We start from the raw sequence: 18,515 nt of genomic DNA on the forward strand, positions 1-18,515 counted from the left end.
TGTGTGTGTGTGTGTGTGTGTGTGTACCTTTGTATGTGTATGTTTGTGTGTGATTTACCATGGTCTTGGATCACGTGTTGGACTCGTGATCAACAGCTATTTACCTCCCGGAAGAGAGCACAGAGCTCTGTGTATGTATGTTTGTGTGTGTGCGTGCGCACGTATGTATGTGTGTGTATAGTACGTTAGTTTGTTTTAAGTTCATCACGTTCCTAAACATTTTAATTTTAACCCCGTTTCCCTCTACGGCGTCATCGTTGCCATGGTAACAGCATTCCCCCGCCTTTGCCATCGAGAGCCTTAGCAACGACCAGTACGCTGACCGAGAACAAGTATTTTCTTGAAGAATAACTTCCGACTTATTTCGAAAATTTAGAGAAGAAAAAAAAATCGATGGACGCTTCGTGTCGTCTGCCAACTTCTAAAGTGTGGGTGTGGAGCAGCCATCGCCAGGAACTCATCAAACACAAGTAAGGCTGATGCGTTGTTTGAGGTGATCCTGGATTCCACTTGATGACATCCCAGTAATAATAATAATTAATTATAATGATAGTAGCAATAACAATAATAATAATAATAACAATAAACATCCGTATAAAGTGGTTATCACACTGGGCTATTTTCCCGCCACATCATACCTCTATTCTCCATTTGAATACTTTGAATACGAATTAGCTTACAGAAATCTAAAATTCTCTACGAACATTCCAACAGTATTAGTTTACAATTTCTTAGTTCATTACTCAGCTTTACTATATGCGATGTAAAGATAATTTAATATTTGAAAATTTGGAAAGCAAAATATTGCAACCGAAGTCGTTTTAACTCAAACGAACTCTCAACTATTGTCGCTAGCGAAGCCCGTTGAAGCCCAGTATGATAACTTTAAAATAAAAGATGAGAGCAATCATGTAGAGTATCAGCATAATTATAAAGAAAATAAATTTGCCTTATTAATACTATCATTGTTTATATTACTGTTATTATTATTAGTATTATTACATTAATATTATTATTATTACTATTATTAGTAGTAGTATTACTATTATCATCTTGGTTACATTTTTCATTACACCTTGAAAAACGTGGTTACTTGGATGTATTTACCAAAACGAATGATACGACATATAAATAAATAAGACGGGTAAAAAATAAATAAATGAATAACGATTTTCTTAGTGACTCGTAGTCTCCCATTCAAGTCTTGACTTGTAGGCAGGAATGACTGACTCGGAATTAGAAGTGACTCAGTGAAGTTCTCAATGACTCTAGGACTGACTGACTCTCAGACGAAACTGACTCAGACAATATTGACTGACTCTAGTAGAAGTGATTAATTGAGTCATTTCTCAATGACTCTAGGACTGACTCTCAGACATGACACATTGACTCAAATGCGACGGACCCACTCTGAAAATAGTCACTGACTCAATGACTGACTCTTTGGTGGTATTGACTCGACGGACTGACACGCTATTCACTGACTCTCTAATATGTCTGACATGTCAAGTAATCCTGATGAGGTCTGAATGTTGATTATGCCTTCGGTCGTGTTCGTTCGTTCGTTTGTAACCTTGAGAAAAAAAAAATGTATTTTAATGCAAATTTCTGGTGTGGTGCGGGATAACCCACATAACACTCCATTACATTATGGTGATTATCTGGTTCTAGTGTGATATATATATATATATATATATATATATATATATATATATATATATATATATATATATCTATAAATTTATATCACATAAAATGTCATGGCGGAGGTGGTTTGATCTTTCCGAGAAATTAATAGAGATTTTTTTTTTTTCAATTTTATCACCATTGACACTTGTCTTCCTTCAATATACTCATCTAAGGTTTTGCTGGGACATTTTACACAATGTTGGATAACACACGGCCACACTTGTGCCAAGGACACCTGCTCTTATAAAAAGAATGATGTGATATTATGTGTAGGAGGTCAAACCACGTACTGGGAGCGTGATTGGCAGCTGTTACCGTCCCAGGTGAGTTGGGAGCTCGCGCGCGTGTGTGTGAATCATCATGGTCTCGGATCACGTGTTGGACTCCTGATCGTTAGTTATTAACCTCCCGGATGAGATCTCATAGAGTTCGTATGACCGATCGTGTGTGTGTGCGCGCAAATGTTAAAACGCATTTCAATTAATTCCATCCATAGAGAGAGAATAAGGGCGGACAGTATCGAATTACTGAAGTATAAAAAAAATGAAATCAAAACTGTCTCTAAATTTCCTCGGTCACGGTGGTGTTGTGGTAACACCCCGCAAGGGTATTTTTATGATCCACCAGGATGATGCAAGTAACGTTTTCAAAATGATTCTGAAATGACCTCAGTGGTGACGGTGTTTGGGGGAACACTTTCGTAAGGGTGATTGGCTGTACAATACCGACTACCGATACATGGTGACGTCACAGCAACGATGACAACTGATTGGCCGAGTGGTGACGTCACGGCAGGCCAAGCAACCTGGCGCAGCTAGGTGCGGCGAAGCCGCTGCTTGTAGCTTGAGAAATTAACTTCAGGGTTCTCTCCAACTACCATCAATCGTTTTGAATTATGACTTGTGCTTGAGTGATATCATCTCAACTATTCCAGGACTGTATGCGCTTATTTAACAAATTTACATACGGGGTTGAAGTTATGCTCGTGGGGTTCTGTCTGCCTTATATACATTTATTTTGTAGGTCTGAGTTTTTTTCTTTTTCTAACGTGTTTCCCAAATCGATGTATTTGTGTGGAAATCTACGTTTACTAACATGGTTTAATTTAGACGTTCCTCGTGGCAAAATGGTTCCTGACGGGACTGATGGATTCAATTATTATCATTATTATAATCATTATCATTGTTATTCAATTCTGGGACTTCATGACGTGCAACTTTGTAGCATATTTTTCTTGGCAGAGATTCATGTACTTATGCTCCTGCCTAAAGAAAAAAACTATATTTTTTTTAAGATTTCATTTATCAAAACGTCCGGACGATACTTTTATTTTCTAAATTAATCGATTTATTTCTTAAGTTTCATCGAGTTATTCATTTCTTTACTATCTATTCATTATTTTATTGATGTGATCATTTCCTATTCCGCAATCGACCTCTTCAGAGGCTCGAATGTCTTTTGTCGACGTGTGTTTCCATCACATGATGGACCCGCGACCGGAGACCAGATCCACCATCTGGCGGGTAGAGAAAATAAAATTCAAAGAGAACAAACACAAGCATTGAGCAGTTTTCCCCAAGAGATCATCTGTCAAACACTGAATAGCAAGGCTCTGTGACCGCATCCGAAAGACGGAAAGGGCCAATATTCTTTTCTTTGAGCCTTAGGGCAGTTAAAGGGTTCTCCCTCAGCTGAATAAAATTACATGGCTACAGCCAGAAAGACGTAAGTATAGAGTAACTGAACTTAATTACTCTACAACAGCTTTTGAAAATAGACAATATCTTTCAGCTTAAGCCAAAGAAGCGTCCCTCCATTAAGGTTTCCAGGCGGAAAGCAGAAAAAGCTCGTTTTCTGCTGAAAAAAATCGTCAGGTGTAACGCGCACACACACACACATATATATGTGTGTGTGTGTATGTATATATATATATGTATTAAAAGTGATGGCTAGTTGTAGGGATATATATCATTAAAAGTGATGGATGTATGTAGTCATATTAGCTAGATCGCGCGCGCGCGGACCCCCCTGCCCCACGCAGCTCGCCTCGCGTGCGCTCTTGCCCCCCGCGTCGCATATGCGAGCGCGGTGGGGGGGGGGGTATAGTGTACTGGGCATAGGACTATGTGAACTAGTGCAAGGGTGGTGTACTGCGTGCCCGACTCGCAGACGCCTCCCATTACAAGGACCCCTTTCATACTTATACAAAGCCCCCTGTATGTATGCGTGCCTACAGCACCCAACACCTTCGCCCACGGGCAGTTGCTCTTTAGATTCGTTGGGTTCTTGACGTGCCCCCTCTGTACGCATAACCTCGTCGTCGGCGGTGCATCGTATTCCGATGATACCACGCTTCCTCCTATTCATAGTGTCTGAGATGGTTGGTCCAATTTTGGTGTAGAGTTTACTATGGCATGACGCTTCTTTCTATTTATGGTGTCTGAGATGGCTGTGTAGTCCAATTCTGGTGTTGAACTTTCTGGGGCATGACGGGCACTGGATGGATGGGGGAGGACGAGGGGCAGCGAGACGAAGTCTTCTGAGTTGCCGTTTTTCCTCGTCTCTCTCCTTTCGCATGGTCTCGCACCTCTCCGTTCCAGTCCGAATTGTGTTGCGCCAGATTGAGCGGTCACTGGAGACCTCTTCCTAGGTCTCTGGCTCAATTGTGGTAGACCTCAGGGTGGCCTTCAGCTGGTGTTTGTACCTTAGGACGGGACGGCCACGGTAAACTGCTCGACCAGCAGGCAAAACCAGGTGAGGGTAGCTGTAGGGAGATTCTTCCCCTCAGTGAAAGAAAGCCCATCCGACCTATGGGATACCCTTGGTTGGGATAGGTCTACGGGAACAAACTCATGCGCGACCAGGAAGTCCCCAACGGCGGCACATGCGAATGAAGACTCCAGTGGTCTCAACGGGTCGGGTGTGTCCGGCGGAAGAGGGCAAATGCCACGCATTACCGATCAATAAACTCACAAACCACACAACTTGTTTCACTGCCGCCTTTGCAACGTGCTTGCGAAGACCTCTCACTGAGGACTTTGTAGCCCTTGGTTCAACATTGGTGGCAGGGTTCGAGCCACCATCCTCTCGACCTTCCCCGCAAATAACGACGCCCTAACCCACTCAGCCAGCGAGCTTCTTTAATATTTCCTTTAATCTATTTTACTTTTTAATTTGTTTTGCTATGGGTTCTTGTTGCTCTTTCAGCAAATAATAACAGATTTCTCTTCACTTTTACTATTCCTTGCTCTCTGATTTATATATTATCATCATCTCCCTCATCACTACTCCAATGTGGGAAGTCCCAGATTGTCTAATATTTCCGTGAGTCTTATCTGCCAATTTTGAGATAATTCTGATTATCCTTCTTTATATTCTGTTGTTATCATATATACAGGTGGTCTGACTGGCGAATGTGGGTAAGATGTTCTGTTGCGCCACATGTAGCAGAACGCAACTGCTCACGATCAATACTTTTCTCGAGTTCACTACATTCCCATTTCCTGACTGTGTGTCGATAACGTCAACACTATACCGTTGTTCAACATGTGCGAAGATCTGTAGTCTGGGATCCATGTTGAAAGGGGAAAAGCGTAAACACCAGACTCAAAATGGGAGGCTTAATGCCCGACGTTTCGGTCCTAGTCCTAGGACCGTCTTGAGGGGTGTGTAAATATACAATGCTCAAAATTAATGAGCTTGTTATATTTTCCGTGGTTGTAACTGGGAGAGGTATTCCGCAAAGCCGTAGCTGTCCGGGTCCCCCTCCTCTTCCGGTCGCTGCGAGTACCGGACAACTGGGCCACCTTACATACCTAATTGTGCATACATTTAATTTTACAAAGAATAAATACAATACAATAAAATAAAATGCAATAAAATAAAATAAAATGCCACTTGTACAACAATTGAAAATGCACTACGCACTTGCATGCAAGGGAAATACAATAAAATAAATTACTACAAAGTAAAATAAAATACAATAAAATGCAATAAATAAAATCAAATAAAATGCCACTTGTGCAACAATTGAAAGTGCACTACGCACTTGCACGCAAAGGAAATAAATTCAAAAAATTTCACCCACAATGTGACTTTTGTTCACCTTGTCCTCTCTCGCTCACGTAGGTTGAAATGAAGCCACTTTATGTTGCGCCTGTCTTTGTGTTTTTAGCGCCCAGGTATATTGGATTTAAGTCTATGCACCTGTTTACGCTAACTTCTTTTGTCGTCCACGCTTCTAAGAATAATCTCCTTTTCTTTGAGTTGTCTCTATGTACCACTGTGGCTCCTTCCCAGTCTATGTTGTGTTGTGATTCGTTCATGTGTTTATAGAGTGCTGAGGCTGCATCTTTTCGTTTAACTGCCCACTTATATTCTTCAATTCTAGTGGCGAGTTTCTTCTGTGTTTCTCCTATGTAATCTGCATCACAATCCAAACAGCCAATGCAGTACACTACACCCGCCTGCTGGGTGGGTGCTTCTGTGTCCTTGACCCTGGTGAGGTTGTGATGCAGTGTTGCGTCAGGTGCTACCTGATGCACCTTTAATGTATGGAATTGTGACCCTGTGTCCTGTGTGAGGGGATTGTGTCTCGGTGCGTCGTGTCTTCGTCCATTTCCGTACGGTCCGATTCGGATAACCGTTGGCTCGGAAAACGTCACGTAGGTGCCTTTTCTCGGCCCTCACCGCATCTGTCGTGGAGCAGATCTTGTCAGCTCGGTTCCATAACGTCCGGATTAGGCTTCTCTTGTGGCAGTCCGGGTGGTAACTGTCATGGTCTAAAAGTCTGTGTGTGGGGGATTTCTGTATACGCTGGTCTCGAAGTGGACCCCTTCTCGTGTAACTAAGATGTCCAGGAACGGAAGCACCCCATTACCTTCCAAATCCATGGAGAACTGGATGGCCGGTTCTAAGCTATTGAGCCTAGTGAAGAAAGGGTTAATGTCTTTGTCTTGCATTACAGCGAAAACGTCATCAACATACCTCACCCATAATTTCAGGGACGGGGGTACTGTCCCCAGAAGTTCTGTCTCAAACTGCTGAAGTTGTCATGCAGCAGTATAACAAGCTCATTTGAGCACTGTATATTTTCACACCCCTGATGACGGTCCTAGGACTAGGACCGAAACGTCGGACATTAAGCTTCCCACTTTGAGTCTGGTGTTTACGCTTCTCCCCTTTCAACATGGATCCCAGACTCCAGATCTTCGCACATGTTGAACAACGGTATAGTGTTGACGTTATCGACACAGTCAGGAAATGGGAATGTAGTGAACTCGAGAGGTAACTCGGGGAGGTGGTGAGGTCCACCCCATGTATATAATGCCCACAGCCTGTTTGTAAACCTATTCCTTTGAAAAAGCATACCTGCGAAACTAGTCAGGAATAAACTCAAGACTAAGACTCCTGTGTTTCCTATTCCGCTTACACACACATATATATATATATATATATATATATATATATATATATATATATATATAAGCGAGATAGTGACCCGTGGGGGGGTAATTACATAATTGCACTAGATTAGGTTAAGTCGGATCAATTAGGGTCGCACTGTCAGAGGAGCGTCAAGTCTAGCCCAAGATCTAAGAATATAAGGTCTAACCACTTCCGACCGAATTTCGAGGGAGTTGGCGCAGCGAGCCCGTGAACGTCACCTGGCTGTTCAAAGTGGGGTTAGCGGGTCCTATAGCTGTCAGTTGAAGTTGGTCCGTCGTTCAAAAATGACGTCGCCTTCGCTCGCACCGCTCCACTCAATTAGTTATATTCTGACAAATATTATATAAAATATATATATAAATATATATAAAATATTATAGTTCCTGTCTATATATATGAATATGTAATATAAATTATATATAATATATATATATAATATATAAAATATTATAGGTCCTGTCTTCCTTGGCGTTTCACAGTTTTCTTCAGTGTATCACAAAGAGAAAATGGACGCATCCAAATGACGTCAGAAGCTGCGCAGAACTGCTCCAGCGGTTAGACCTGTTTACTTAGACCTTGGTCTAGCCCACCTTGATGTGGGCGACAACGTGCGCTCCACGCCACGTGGTTGTCGCGGCTGAACAGCATCAACAAAGAATACGTTTCCGTTGCTATATATTCCATTCACTAAATCACTGACATATAGTCTGTCTCATTTTCACTATCGCCCAGTGGCGGATCCAAGGGTGGGAGGTTGCTGAAACTCCCCAAATGTGTTCTTTCGTTACCTCATAGTAGAGGTCGGCAAACTGCCACGAGTACAGTACATGTCAAAAAGCAGCATTACAGTGGCAGAAGTATATTCAACACATCAATGAGGGTAACTCTTTAAAATGCATGACTAATTATTACTTTTTTCCAATATTCTGTAAAAAGAGCTAAAGTGAGAACATACTTCAATTTACATTAAAAATCATCATATTCGTGCTTTAGGAGACATCTGTTAAAATCGTCATCTATTTTTACAAAATTCCAGATTAGCCCCCCTCCAAAGCGTCTAGCTTTATAAAAAAAAATTACCCAGAATCCGTCACTGTTATCACCACACAGGTGTACAGGATCCGGTCTTACGCAACGGACGGTTGCTGGTTTGTGGCGTTCGAGTAGAACCTTCCGCGCTGACGACGACTCTAATCTGTTTTGTCAATTCCGGTTCTGTTGCCTATGAACAGGAAAGATCAATATTATCAACAGCAATAACAATAATAATATGATAATAATAACAATATTATTGATATCGATGATAATAACGTTAATGATACTAATATTAACAATAATAATAATATTAATAACAATATTATTGATATCAATGATAATAACGTTAATGATAATAATATTAAAAATAATAATAATATTAATAACAATATTATTGATATCAACGATAACATTACTAATAATCATTATATTAATAAACCATGTAAATAAATAAATAGAGCGGGAGATAGGGAGATAAAACTAGGGAGGAAACTGGAGGGGACCGAAGATAAGGCAGTAGATGTTCTTCCTCCACCAAGGATCAACTTGAAACACTCGACGGTGCAGTGGCACCGTTCTCAATTGCTAATTCAACGATCCGAGTGCGAATTCCGCCCAAGGGTGAAAAAACCATCGCAACTGCATTGCAAGCCGGCACTCTAACTCTGGTGGGCAAATTGTGTGTGTGTGTGTGTGTGTGTGTGTGTGTGTGTGTGTGTGTGTGTGTGTGTGTGTGTGTGTGTGTGTGTGTGTGTGTGAGGGGTACAAGGTCACAACATATCTCACAGATTGAGTCACATTTGTACTTAATTTCTCATCCGAGACGGTAATGAGAGATTAAGTATGCCAATCACGAATCCAACATGTGATGGAAGCATTACTTCATTTTTCTTTTCTTTTTTCTGTGAATGCAGAAATTTGCTTGTGCAAATTTTATCTTATTTGCAGTGTGCATGATCGCCATACGCAATACAAACGATCTCAAAAGTACATGTGAAATGATGAAAATGTCCACTAGCGTTTCAAAACTTATATTTCAAAATGTACACTTATGTTTCAAAACCATATTTTATCGAAACCATATTTTCAAATTTATTACTATGAAATCATACGATTAATTTCTTTAGTTACAAAAATAATTTCAACTTGAAAATTGTGTGCCAGTTGTAGAACATGTGCTGGTGATTGACACACATTCACTTCTATATGTTTACTCAGCTGTCAGAGCATTAATCACCTATTGATCGGGCAATATGAGTCATGGACCTCTCAACCGAAAACGTAATAGATGTCGATCACAAGACCAGCACATGATCTAAGATATTCACACGCGCGCGCGATCACTTCTCAGGGAGTGTTACCATATGAGAGTAATTTTATTAATATTACTATAGTAGATGCAACGAGAAGTGGCCGCTAAGGCGGGGTTAGGGAATTTCCCAGTGTTGCCACATCTCCACAGATAACACGGCCCGCACGGCTCGCCCACCCACTCTCTCTCTCTCTCTCTATATATATATATATATATATATATATATATATATATATATATATATATATAATGTATTTATCCATGGCGAGAACGTGCGTGTGGATGCAATGCTTTCTGAATGCAGTGTGGGGGCGTGGCCAGAGAAGGGATGGAGTGGCAACGTCGCTCTCTCCCGCTCATATGTCATGTCCACGACTCGAGGAAATGAAACCTTTGTATAGAAAACATTGCTTTGATTTTTTTCCTCAGTGGTGGTGTGTGACAAAAAATTATAATATAATTATATGTGGCAACATTATAAAATTATAAAATAAAATAAAATTATAAAATAATTATATGTGGCAACACAGGGGGAATCCCCGTGCTCCGCCCTAACGGCCAGTTTTCGATGCACCGAGTATATTCTGTAGAAGTGATAGCCGTGCTGTCATATTTACCAATTTTTTTTCTTCTTTTTTAATAAAAAATGTTCTTCTTTTTTAATATTTGGCAGAACCGACGGACGCCCCGCCAGCCCTTCTGCGTCATCGTCGACGTCACGTCGTTATTCACTCCAGCCGGGGGTGGACAAGGCCATTAGCAAGTAATACCTTCATATAAATCATCATTACCAATATCGGTTTTATTCATTTATTTATTTACTTATCTATTTGTTTACTCATTTATCTATTTTATCAAGGCTGTACATTTTCCACAGGGTAAGGGCAATATTAAATTTAATTTCCTGTATTTTTTTCAATATATGTACTACTAGAAGCCCATATCTATGTAACCTTAGTTTATTTCTAGTTCCCAAAAATAAGAAACAGGAAATCATTTCGTTGAAAGTTTTCCCAAATTGTCTGGTTTAGATCCTTCATCATGAGAAATACTTTCAACCTAACGAGGAAATGCATTATATAAAAAAAGAAATAATAAAAATCAGTTATTGAAAATAGAAAAAAGATATGTAAGGATCAATTGAAGATCCCCCATCACAACTGATTACAAGCCAAAAGCACGGTTGGACCTTAGTAAGTACTCCTTTATCAATAAGGTCATCAATAATTGGGATGAGCTACCAGAGTGGGTGGTTAATGCGGACTCAGTAATGAAGTTTGAGGCAAGGCTCGACAAATTCTGGAAGGACCAAGAACAAAAATTTAACTATAGGGCACAGATTAACACTGCACGCAGCCAACACCATATAAGAAATCAGGCTGCCACACTGGAGTCACAGGCCTCATACGGCCTCTTCCAGTAAACATCAACTGTAACCAACTGTAATTACACAATCTCAACCCCAAGTATGCGCGCGCGCGTGTGTGTATGGGTTCTACAATTGATCCAAATATAATCTAAACTGTATATAAATTAAATGAAAGTTGTCCAAAAGAGGATCCACGATGGGACCATTCTTTTAATGGCAGAAAAAAAATAGATCATGAGGCATTATCAATTAATCCCCGTCAATGTCAGAGTCAACTTTCAAACTTTATTCTGATTGATGGAAGCACTGAAAGTGTATGATCCACTTTTAGTTGGTAGTCGCTAACCAGTAAATATGATCCGGCAGCGGGACCTCTGACGTAAATATGCTGTGACGTGTAGCATGATTTAGCTCGTCTGTTTACAAATTTGGTTTGTTTGCTTATCTTCTTTTGTCGACATGAACGTCGCTTTTTAAGATGGAATAATCTGGATATAATATTTAGCTCATATTTTATCTATCTATTATTATTATTTTAATAACCAGAATAACGGACAACTTCCATTTAAATAACTAGGACTTCGCTTGCAGAAATTTAGACATTTTCTAAGAACTTTTCAACTGTATGACTGACATTAGGTTTACAAAAGTTCTTCATTCAGTTTTGCTATAAATGACGGAAAGACAATTTGATATTTGGAGATTTGAAAATAGAATATTATAACCGATGTCGTTTTTACTCAAAAGCCAGATGATCTTACTAAGTGAAGCAGTGACACAGGCATTAGTAGTAGCTACAATACTGTAGTTCAGAAATAAAAAATAATACATACGGAAATAAATATATGTTAATAAATAAAACATATTTTGTGGAATGTAACGGACCCAAGTAGCTCAGCCATCTGCTTCCACTCGCTGCTCGAAAGTAACGACTAAAATGATGTGTGGTACCAGTCGCCATTTTTGTGCGTCATTAACATTTGTACAGTTTTCGGGTCAGTTGTAGGTTTTCACCCCCAAACACTGATCAACTGTAGAATCTCCGCCCCATCTAGACCCAATTGTAGAATCTCTTAGTAAAAGTTTAGAAGTGCACACCTACGCGATGTAGTTTTAGAAAATTAAACAATAATTTTGTCAATTATAATACATCAACGTCTAAAGTAATCTACGCAACTTCTTTTGTTTGCTTATAGCTTTCAGCAACTATTATTGATTTCTGCCAAGAATAATGTATATTACATTGATGTATTATAAATTACAAAATTATAAATTTTCTAATAAATACCGATCCCGTTAACACAGGCTACGTTAGGTTAGGTTTAGAGTTGCGTTGAATTTATATTATTTATCACGAGCCATAATCCACTGTAGAATGTTAGGTCAGGTCAGGTCAGGTCATGAATCTCTAGCCATAATCAATTGTAGAGTATCCACCCAAGTAACAATTGTACAATCACCCCAAGCGCGGGGTATGTGTAATTATACAATTTCTCCCAGGTTTTGACGGAATTGTAACGATATTTCATGAAATAATGTAAAAAAGTATTTTCATTAACCACATATTTTCTCATGCTTCTGACCCAGGGCAGTGGACAGGATGCAGGGATGACCCGTCATCCAGGTGCCAAGATGAGAGGAGGGAGGAGGGTGGAGGGGAGTGGAATATGTAGGGGATGGAATGGGTGGGAGTGGTTTCTATGCCTTTTTCTTTTTGGCTACCCCCCGTGTAAGGGGAAAAAAGCCTTTGGTATATGTATGTACATATTTTCTATCAATTTCCTTTTCCAACTTTTTTCGTTCACTGTTCCAAAGTATTGTAAAAGCACATTTACACCGAAGCTATACAGACATGTAGCATGTCTTTTTTAAGTTTTGACATCTACTGAATATCAAATGCGACTTCCAATTTTCAGTTAAGCGTCGTTTACACGGCGCTGCTTTTCATCGCTTTGGATAAGCGTGTTAATTCGCCAGCGACTATAATCATAAATCCGCAGCGTTTGTTTGACGTTGCCATAAAGTTAAATGTGTTCAAATTTCTCGCATCTAGCGTTTCAGTAGCTAATAAAGAAGCTAGCGTCTAGCGTCAAAACCAGCTTCATGTAAACCAACCTTAAGCCAATATTGTTATTCCATTACTATGCGACGTCTTTTTCATACTGAATGCCACTAAACAGTTTCCATTGATTCAACAGAAATTGAGCCAGCTGTCATCACACACACACATACACACACACACACACACATATATATATATATATATATATATAACAGTATATATATATATATATATATATATATATATATATATATATGACGTAAGTGGAGAAGGAAACACAGGAGTCTTAGTCTGAGTTTATTCCTGACTCGTTTAGCAGGAATAAGCACAGACTAAGACTCCTGTGCTTCCTACTCCGCTTACGTCAACCTGTCAGAATGTCTCAACTATATATATATATATATATATATATATATACATATATATATACACAAAAATATATACATATATATATATATATATATATATATATATATATGAATAATAATCAAATAAATGTAAGAAGCTACGTTGGCGAAAAAAATAGTCGGCAGTAATATTGCTCAAAATAATTTTTAAGTTATCACTCAAGAAATTGTGTCGAACGAGTGTAGATTTTTATTACCTTCTTGACAGTTTTGTCTTAGGATCAGAATCAAGAGTATCAAAGAAAGGACATGCTACCAAAAATAAGAATCTTTACTATAATGCAATATATTGCTGTATTTTACTGTAATAATAATAATTAATAATAATAATAATTATTATTATTATCATAATTATTATAATTACAGTAAAATTACTTTTAACCGACCTTGGTGGGACCTACCCTATTTCGGATGTTTGGAAAAATTGGATGTTTGGTCGTACACTAAAGATTCATCAATCAAATCAAATCAAATCAAATCAGCCATCCTGAGTCTACTACTGAACAAAGGCCTCCTTCATAGCATTCCATGATTCACACGACCGTGCCATCCTCTGCCACGTCACTCCTGCAAACTTCTCGATCTCGTCTCTCCACCTTCTGTCTGGTCTCCCTCTTCCAAGCTTCCTATCTCGCGGCGTCCATTCAGTAAAACACTTGCTCCATCGCTTATCAGCCGTTCGCACCAACTTACTTGCCCAATTCCACTTCCTCTCTTTTACTGCCTCCACAATATCTTTCACTCTAGTCTGCTCTCTCACCCAACTTGCTCTCTTTCGGTCTTTCAGTGTTATTCCCATCATTGATCTCTCCATTCTCCTCTGTGCAGTCCTTAACTTTGTTTCCATCGCCCTCGTCAGCTTCCAAGTCTCACACCCGAAATTATTGCTGGTAGAATCCATTGATTGTAAACTTTATGTTTCAAACATAAAAAAAAATACACTAAAAGATTACGGGGTGAAAAATCTAACTCACTGGTTTCAGACATTTTCACTTATTTACAGTATAAATTACACACACAAAAAAATGTAGTAGAAACAATCACCAAACGCCAAACGTAAACAAACACTGATATGCCCTCGAAAATAACAGCCAACATGAGCACCTCGAGTCGATAGCAGCGATAGCAATTTTTTTTTTTTTTTTTTGGGGGGGGGCAATTCAAATATTATAATTATACGACCTCGGACATTGAAGAAAAAAGTCGAATGTTTGGTCTAGTTAAATGTTCGAAGGCCGGATGAAGGGAATTTCACTGCATTATTATACTCATATCTTAAAACAAATTCTTTGTCATACTATGGATTTTTGTTCAGACAATTATGTTTCAACGTATACTATACCATTCCACAAGCCACGTAGTCATGTGCTGAGTGCAACAAATCGCATTCAGTATATTGCCTTGTGTTGAACTGATTAGAACATACTTGGCTTCAGTGAAAACGATGTATGATGCTAAGATATTGCTTCGGTGGGAACACCCCTTATAGAACTATAATGTACTCCTGGCGCAACCGACTTGTCTCACTATTTGATCGCAACTGAGTGCAATCGTTGCTGTGGTCCTCGTAGCCAGTTGCCAGATGTCTGATAATAAAAAAATAAAGACCCCATTAAATCAAAATTGTATTTATGTTTGGGGGAGGGAGAGGAAAAACTTAGTCTTACCAACAGTCCAGAATGCAAAACTTAGAATGCATTGACTACTTTTTATTCCTGCATAGAAAAATGTTTCACACATATACATGTGTTTTGTTACACTGGTATTAATTAAATAACTTGAAAACAAGAAACACATTATTTTAACCATGCACATACATTTCGTCCTATGCAACTATAACTTCAACCTGTTGATTGAGTGACAATGCAGTGGCAGGATGCCAACACGCTATAATTAACTTCAAATCATTTGCCGTAATTGGCTGTGTGAAGTGTCTGGCGTGTATGTTTTATTACAGGATTCTGTTGAAAAGGCCACAAGTTGTTGTGCTTAATCGTCTTTGCAAGTTCTTTACAAAATTTTGCATGTTAGAAAGAAACTATACCATTTACGGTAACAGGCAGCGTCAAACCAAATAAGCTACTTCAATTTTCTCCACATTCCTTTTTAGTGTCTGGCATCTCTCCACTTATCAAACTTGTCAGTTTGAATTTTTTGTTTATATATCTGAAAAAAAATACACATATTAACAAGCAAGAACGGCCTTCACCACCGTTATCATGACCAGTAGATTAAGTAACAGAATGGGAGCTACCACATCCCTGAAATTGTACAGTTATTGTATGAGTCCATACAATAACGGTACACACTACTCCGTTCGTTCACATATCAGCAGTGATTGAATGATCGAATGATTATCAAATTATTATCATTATATTATTATTATCATTGTTATTATCATCATTATTATTGTTGTTATTATTATCATTGTTATCATTATCATTGTCATTGTTATCGTTGTTATCGTTATTATCGTTATCATCGTTATTTTTATTATCATTATTATCATTATTATTATCACTATTATGATCATTATTGATATAATTACTATTGTTATTATCATAATCATTGATATTGTTATTATTAATAGTAGTGTTATCCTCGGCATTTGTAATTGTATATTGATTCAATGCCAAATAAACTTATTATTATTATTATCATTATCATTATTACTATGATTGCCATTATTATAATTATTATTATCATTATTATTATCACTTTCTCTACTATCATTATTATTATCATTACTATTTTCATCATTACCACTAATATGGAAAATAAGAAAAAAGAAAAGGTGGCGATAGTAAAAGGTCAGACAAAATACATTTGTGACTAAAACGTATAAATGAATATACCAAAAATCTTTTCTCTCCTCTTATAAGGGGGTGGCTAAGTCAAAGCAGATCCCCAATCTACACCCATCCAAAAAACACAGTCATTGCCTCTCTTCTTAAGCCTCCTTGACAAGGGGAATGGGGTGGGGGCCTAGTTTAGTAGCCGCTAGTGCTAGCTGCTAGTTAACTTACCCGGCAATTAAGTGTTGACACTAGGATAGTTTGGAAGCAAGTTTACCAACTTTCCGTTGACAGTGGGCAAGCAGAGGGGTAGTTGAAAAGTCACTAACACTAGCGGATGCTAAACTAGCCTCGCATCAAGGAGGGTTTACCTCTTTGTAGATGAAAGGGCTTCCCTAGTCCCCGCCACACTGCACGGATGAGAGCGCCTGGCTCGAAAGTCTTTCGATGACATTATCCTCAATGACACTACAACCCACCAAGCATCTTATCTCACCCCTTATCAGCAATGCCGCCCTTTCCCTCCCTAATCCTCTTTGTCCCTCCTGACACACAACTCCTCACACTCACAACCCCCACGCAACTTTCCCTTTCAGTTTCGTTTCACTCAACGCTAACACATCCATCTTTCTTTTCGTATATTACAAATCACTTCCCTTCTTGTCTCACATCCACACGCATTTAATAACTTAATTACTAGGGTTATGGTTAAGTCCTCCTCCCAAACACTCTTATCCTTTGACTTTTCGTAAGAGAGAAACACAGAATGGGGGGATTCTGGGTCCAAATTTATAAAAGATCTTAACCTCTAGGTCTAGACAAATCTTCAAAATGGCGGAGATTTTACCTAAATCCCTATGTCGGAGATTTAGAATATCTAGACATAAGCATTTAAGTCGCCGACATAGGGATTTGGGTAAAACTTCGGTCATTTTGAATATTTATGGCTAGACTTAGGGGGATCTTTTATAAATTCGGCCTTTGGTCCCGTTCTTTTGTCCCATTTAGTCGCCTTCCATGACACTCATGGGAACACGGTGGCCGTATTCGTCTCCCTCTCACACTACAGGTTATGCGTAACGCCAAGACATAATATAGCAAGACGCACAAGTGGACATACCAGTGTTATCAACAACGCTATCTTAATAATCCAATGTGGGGGGGGGGGCAATTCAACTGGAACAGGCACCCTTAAAGAATTTTATTCTGACTAACACCAGCCCGTTTTATTCAGCTGATAAGAAAGGAATGTGTTGTTGCAACACGAAAGAGGCTCACCAAATGTAAAATTCATGATCCTACCTACGATAAGATTTTATTATATATGTTATATTGCTTACCAACAAATACCACATATAACTCTCTCTCTATCTCTGGAATAAATCCAGCGAGATGTATATCCTCCCACCGGCTGATCTGTTAAAACACTGATTTTTCAAGTGATATGTGAATATATACATCAAACACATACACTTCATATCAATTATTCAAGATAACGGTATCGTTTTCTTTCTCTCTTCACTGGCCATAACAACTCTCCCTCCAGTGGTGGCATTAAACCATCTTGTTTCTCTTCTGGCTGCCGTTAACATATTTTAAACTATTTAGGAACCCCCCTGCAGACGCCAACGGATTAAACTAATCTTTACTCAACCATTTACCGTCTATACCTGTCTACTCTAGCTGCCACCCCTATACTTACCTTTTCTTCTGAAGTTAGTAGAAACAGGCAACACAACAAAGTAATCATTCCTACCGATCACATACAAATAGACCACAAAGGCTATTATAGTCACGAAAATATAGACCTGTTAGTTTGCTTTAGTCATGTGAAATTAGATCTCTATACATTTACTAGTTACACATTTTCCGCTTCCTCTTCAAAACATTCCCATAATATTCCGCGCCCTATACTCATCGTTTCCTCCTTGATCAGCCCCTGGGCGAAGCAGAGGTCGAACACATATTAATTCAACCTTCATCTATTTCTCTGAAAGGCAATTGATTGGTTCGAAGCGACTTGTCGACGCCACTATGGGAAAACTCGATCCTGCTCAATGGGAGTCGTGCGCTAACGCACCTGTTACCCTCCGGGACTGTTTGAAAGTGGCAGTTCATCTCTATGCGTCAACCAATGTGTTCGAACGCGTTTTCCTCGACTTCGTCAACCTAAACAAGGCAAGGAAACATATCTAAACTAAAGTGACGGGAGGGAAGGCACTTGTATTGAGTCAATATTTTGTGTCAATAGTGTTGATAGTGTAGGGGCCGCTACAAGGGGAAAAATAAATGTTTCATAACAGGTCCCCCTCTTCCCCGACTTCGGATACCTCGGTCCCTTTCCCTATAATGCTACGTCGTCGTTACCCACATATTCCACGTGGCATTATAATTTTGA

The 18,515-nt window shown here is 39.1% G+C and overlaps 2 protein-coding genes across 5 annotated transcripts in view; one reads left to right on the forward strand and one right to left on the reverse strand.

Annotated features, from left to right (window-relative positions):
- The window catches only part of LOC143034417 (uncharacterized), a 97,467-nt gene that overhangs the window by 75,496 nt on the left and 3,456 nt on the right, over positions 1-18,515 (reverse strand). Inside the window, exon 1 of one of the 4 annotated variants that reach the window (XM_076200436.1) lies at positions 14,749-14,911. The exons of 1 other annotated variant lie outside the window; for it this stretch is intronic. The gene's annotated coding sequence lies outside the window, so the exon portion shown is untranslated. Of the gene's footprint in view, positions 1-8,217; positions 8,345-14,664; positions 14,912-18,515 lie in introns of those variants that run through there. 2 more of the 4 variants (XM_076200434.1, XM_076200438.1) reach the window with 2 other exon arrangements.
- Positions 104-18,313, forward strand: LOC143034682 (uncharacterized). The gene is made up of 3 exons (XM_076201053.1): positions 104-470; positions 10,158-10,247; positions 18,115-18,313. The coding sequence occupies exons 1-3, from the start codon at positions 394-396 to the stop codon at positions 18,311-18,313; spliced, it is 366 nt and encodes a 121-aa protein (XP_076057168.1). The 5' UTR covers positions 104-393.

Source organism: Oratosquilla oratoria, chromosome 17, assembly GCF_046742065.1.
Source record: "Oratosquilla oratoria isolate Oo_2021 chromosome 17, ASM4674206v1, whole genome shotgun sequence".
NCBI classification, from domain to species: domain Eukaryota; kingdom Metazoa; phylum Arthropoda; class Malacostraca; order Stomatopoda; family Squillidae; genus Oratosquilla; species Oratosquilla oratoria.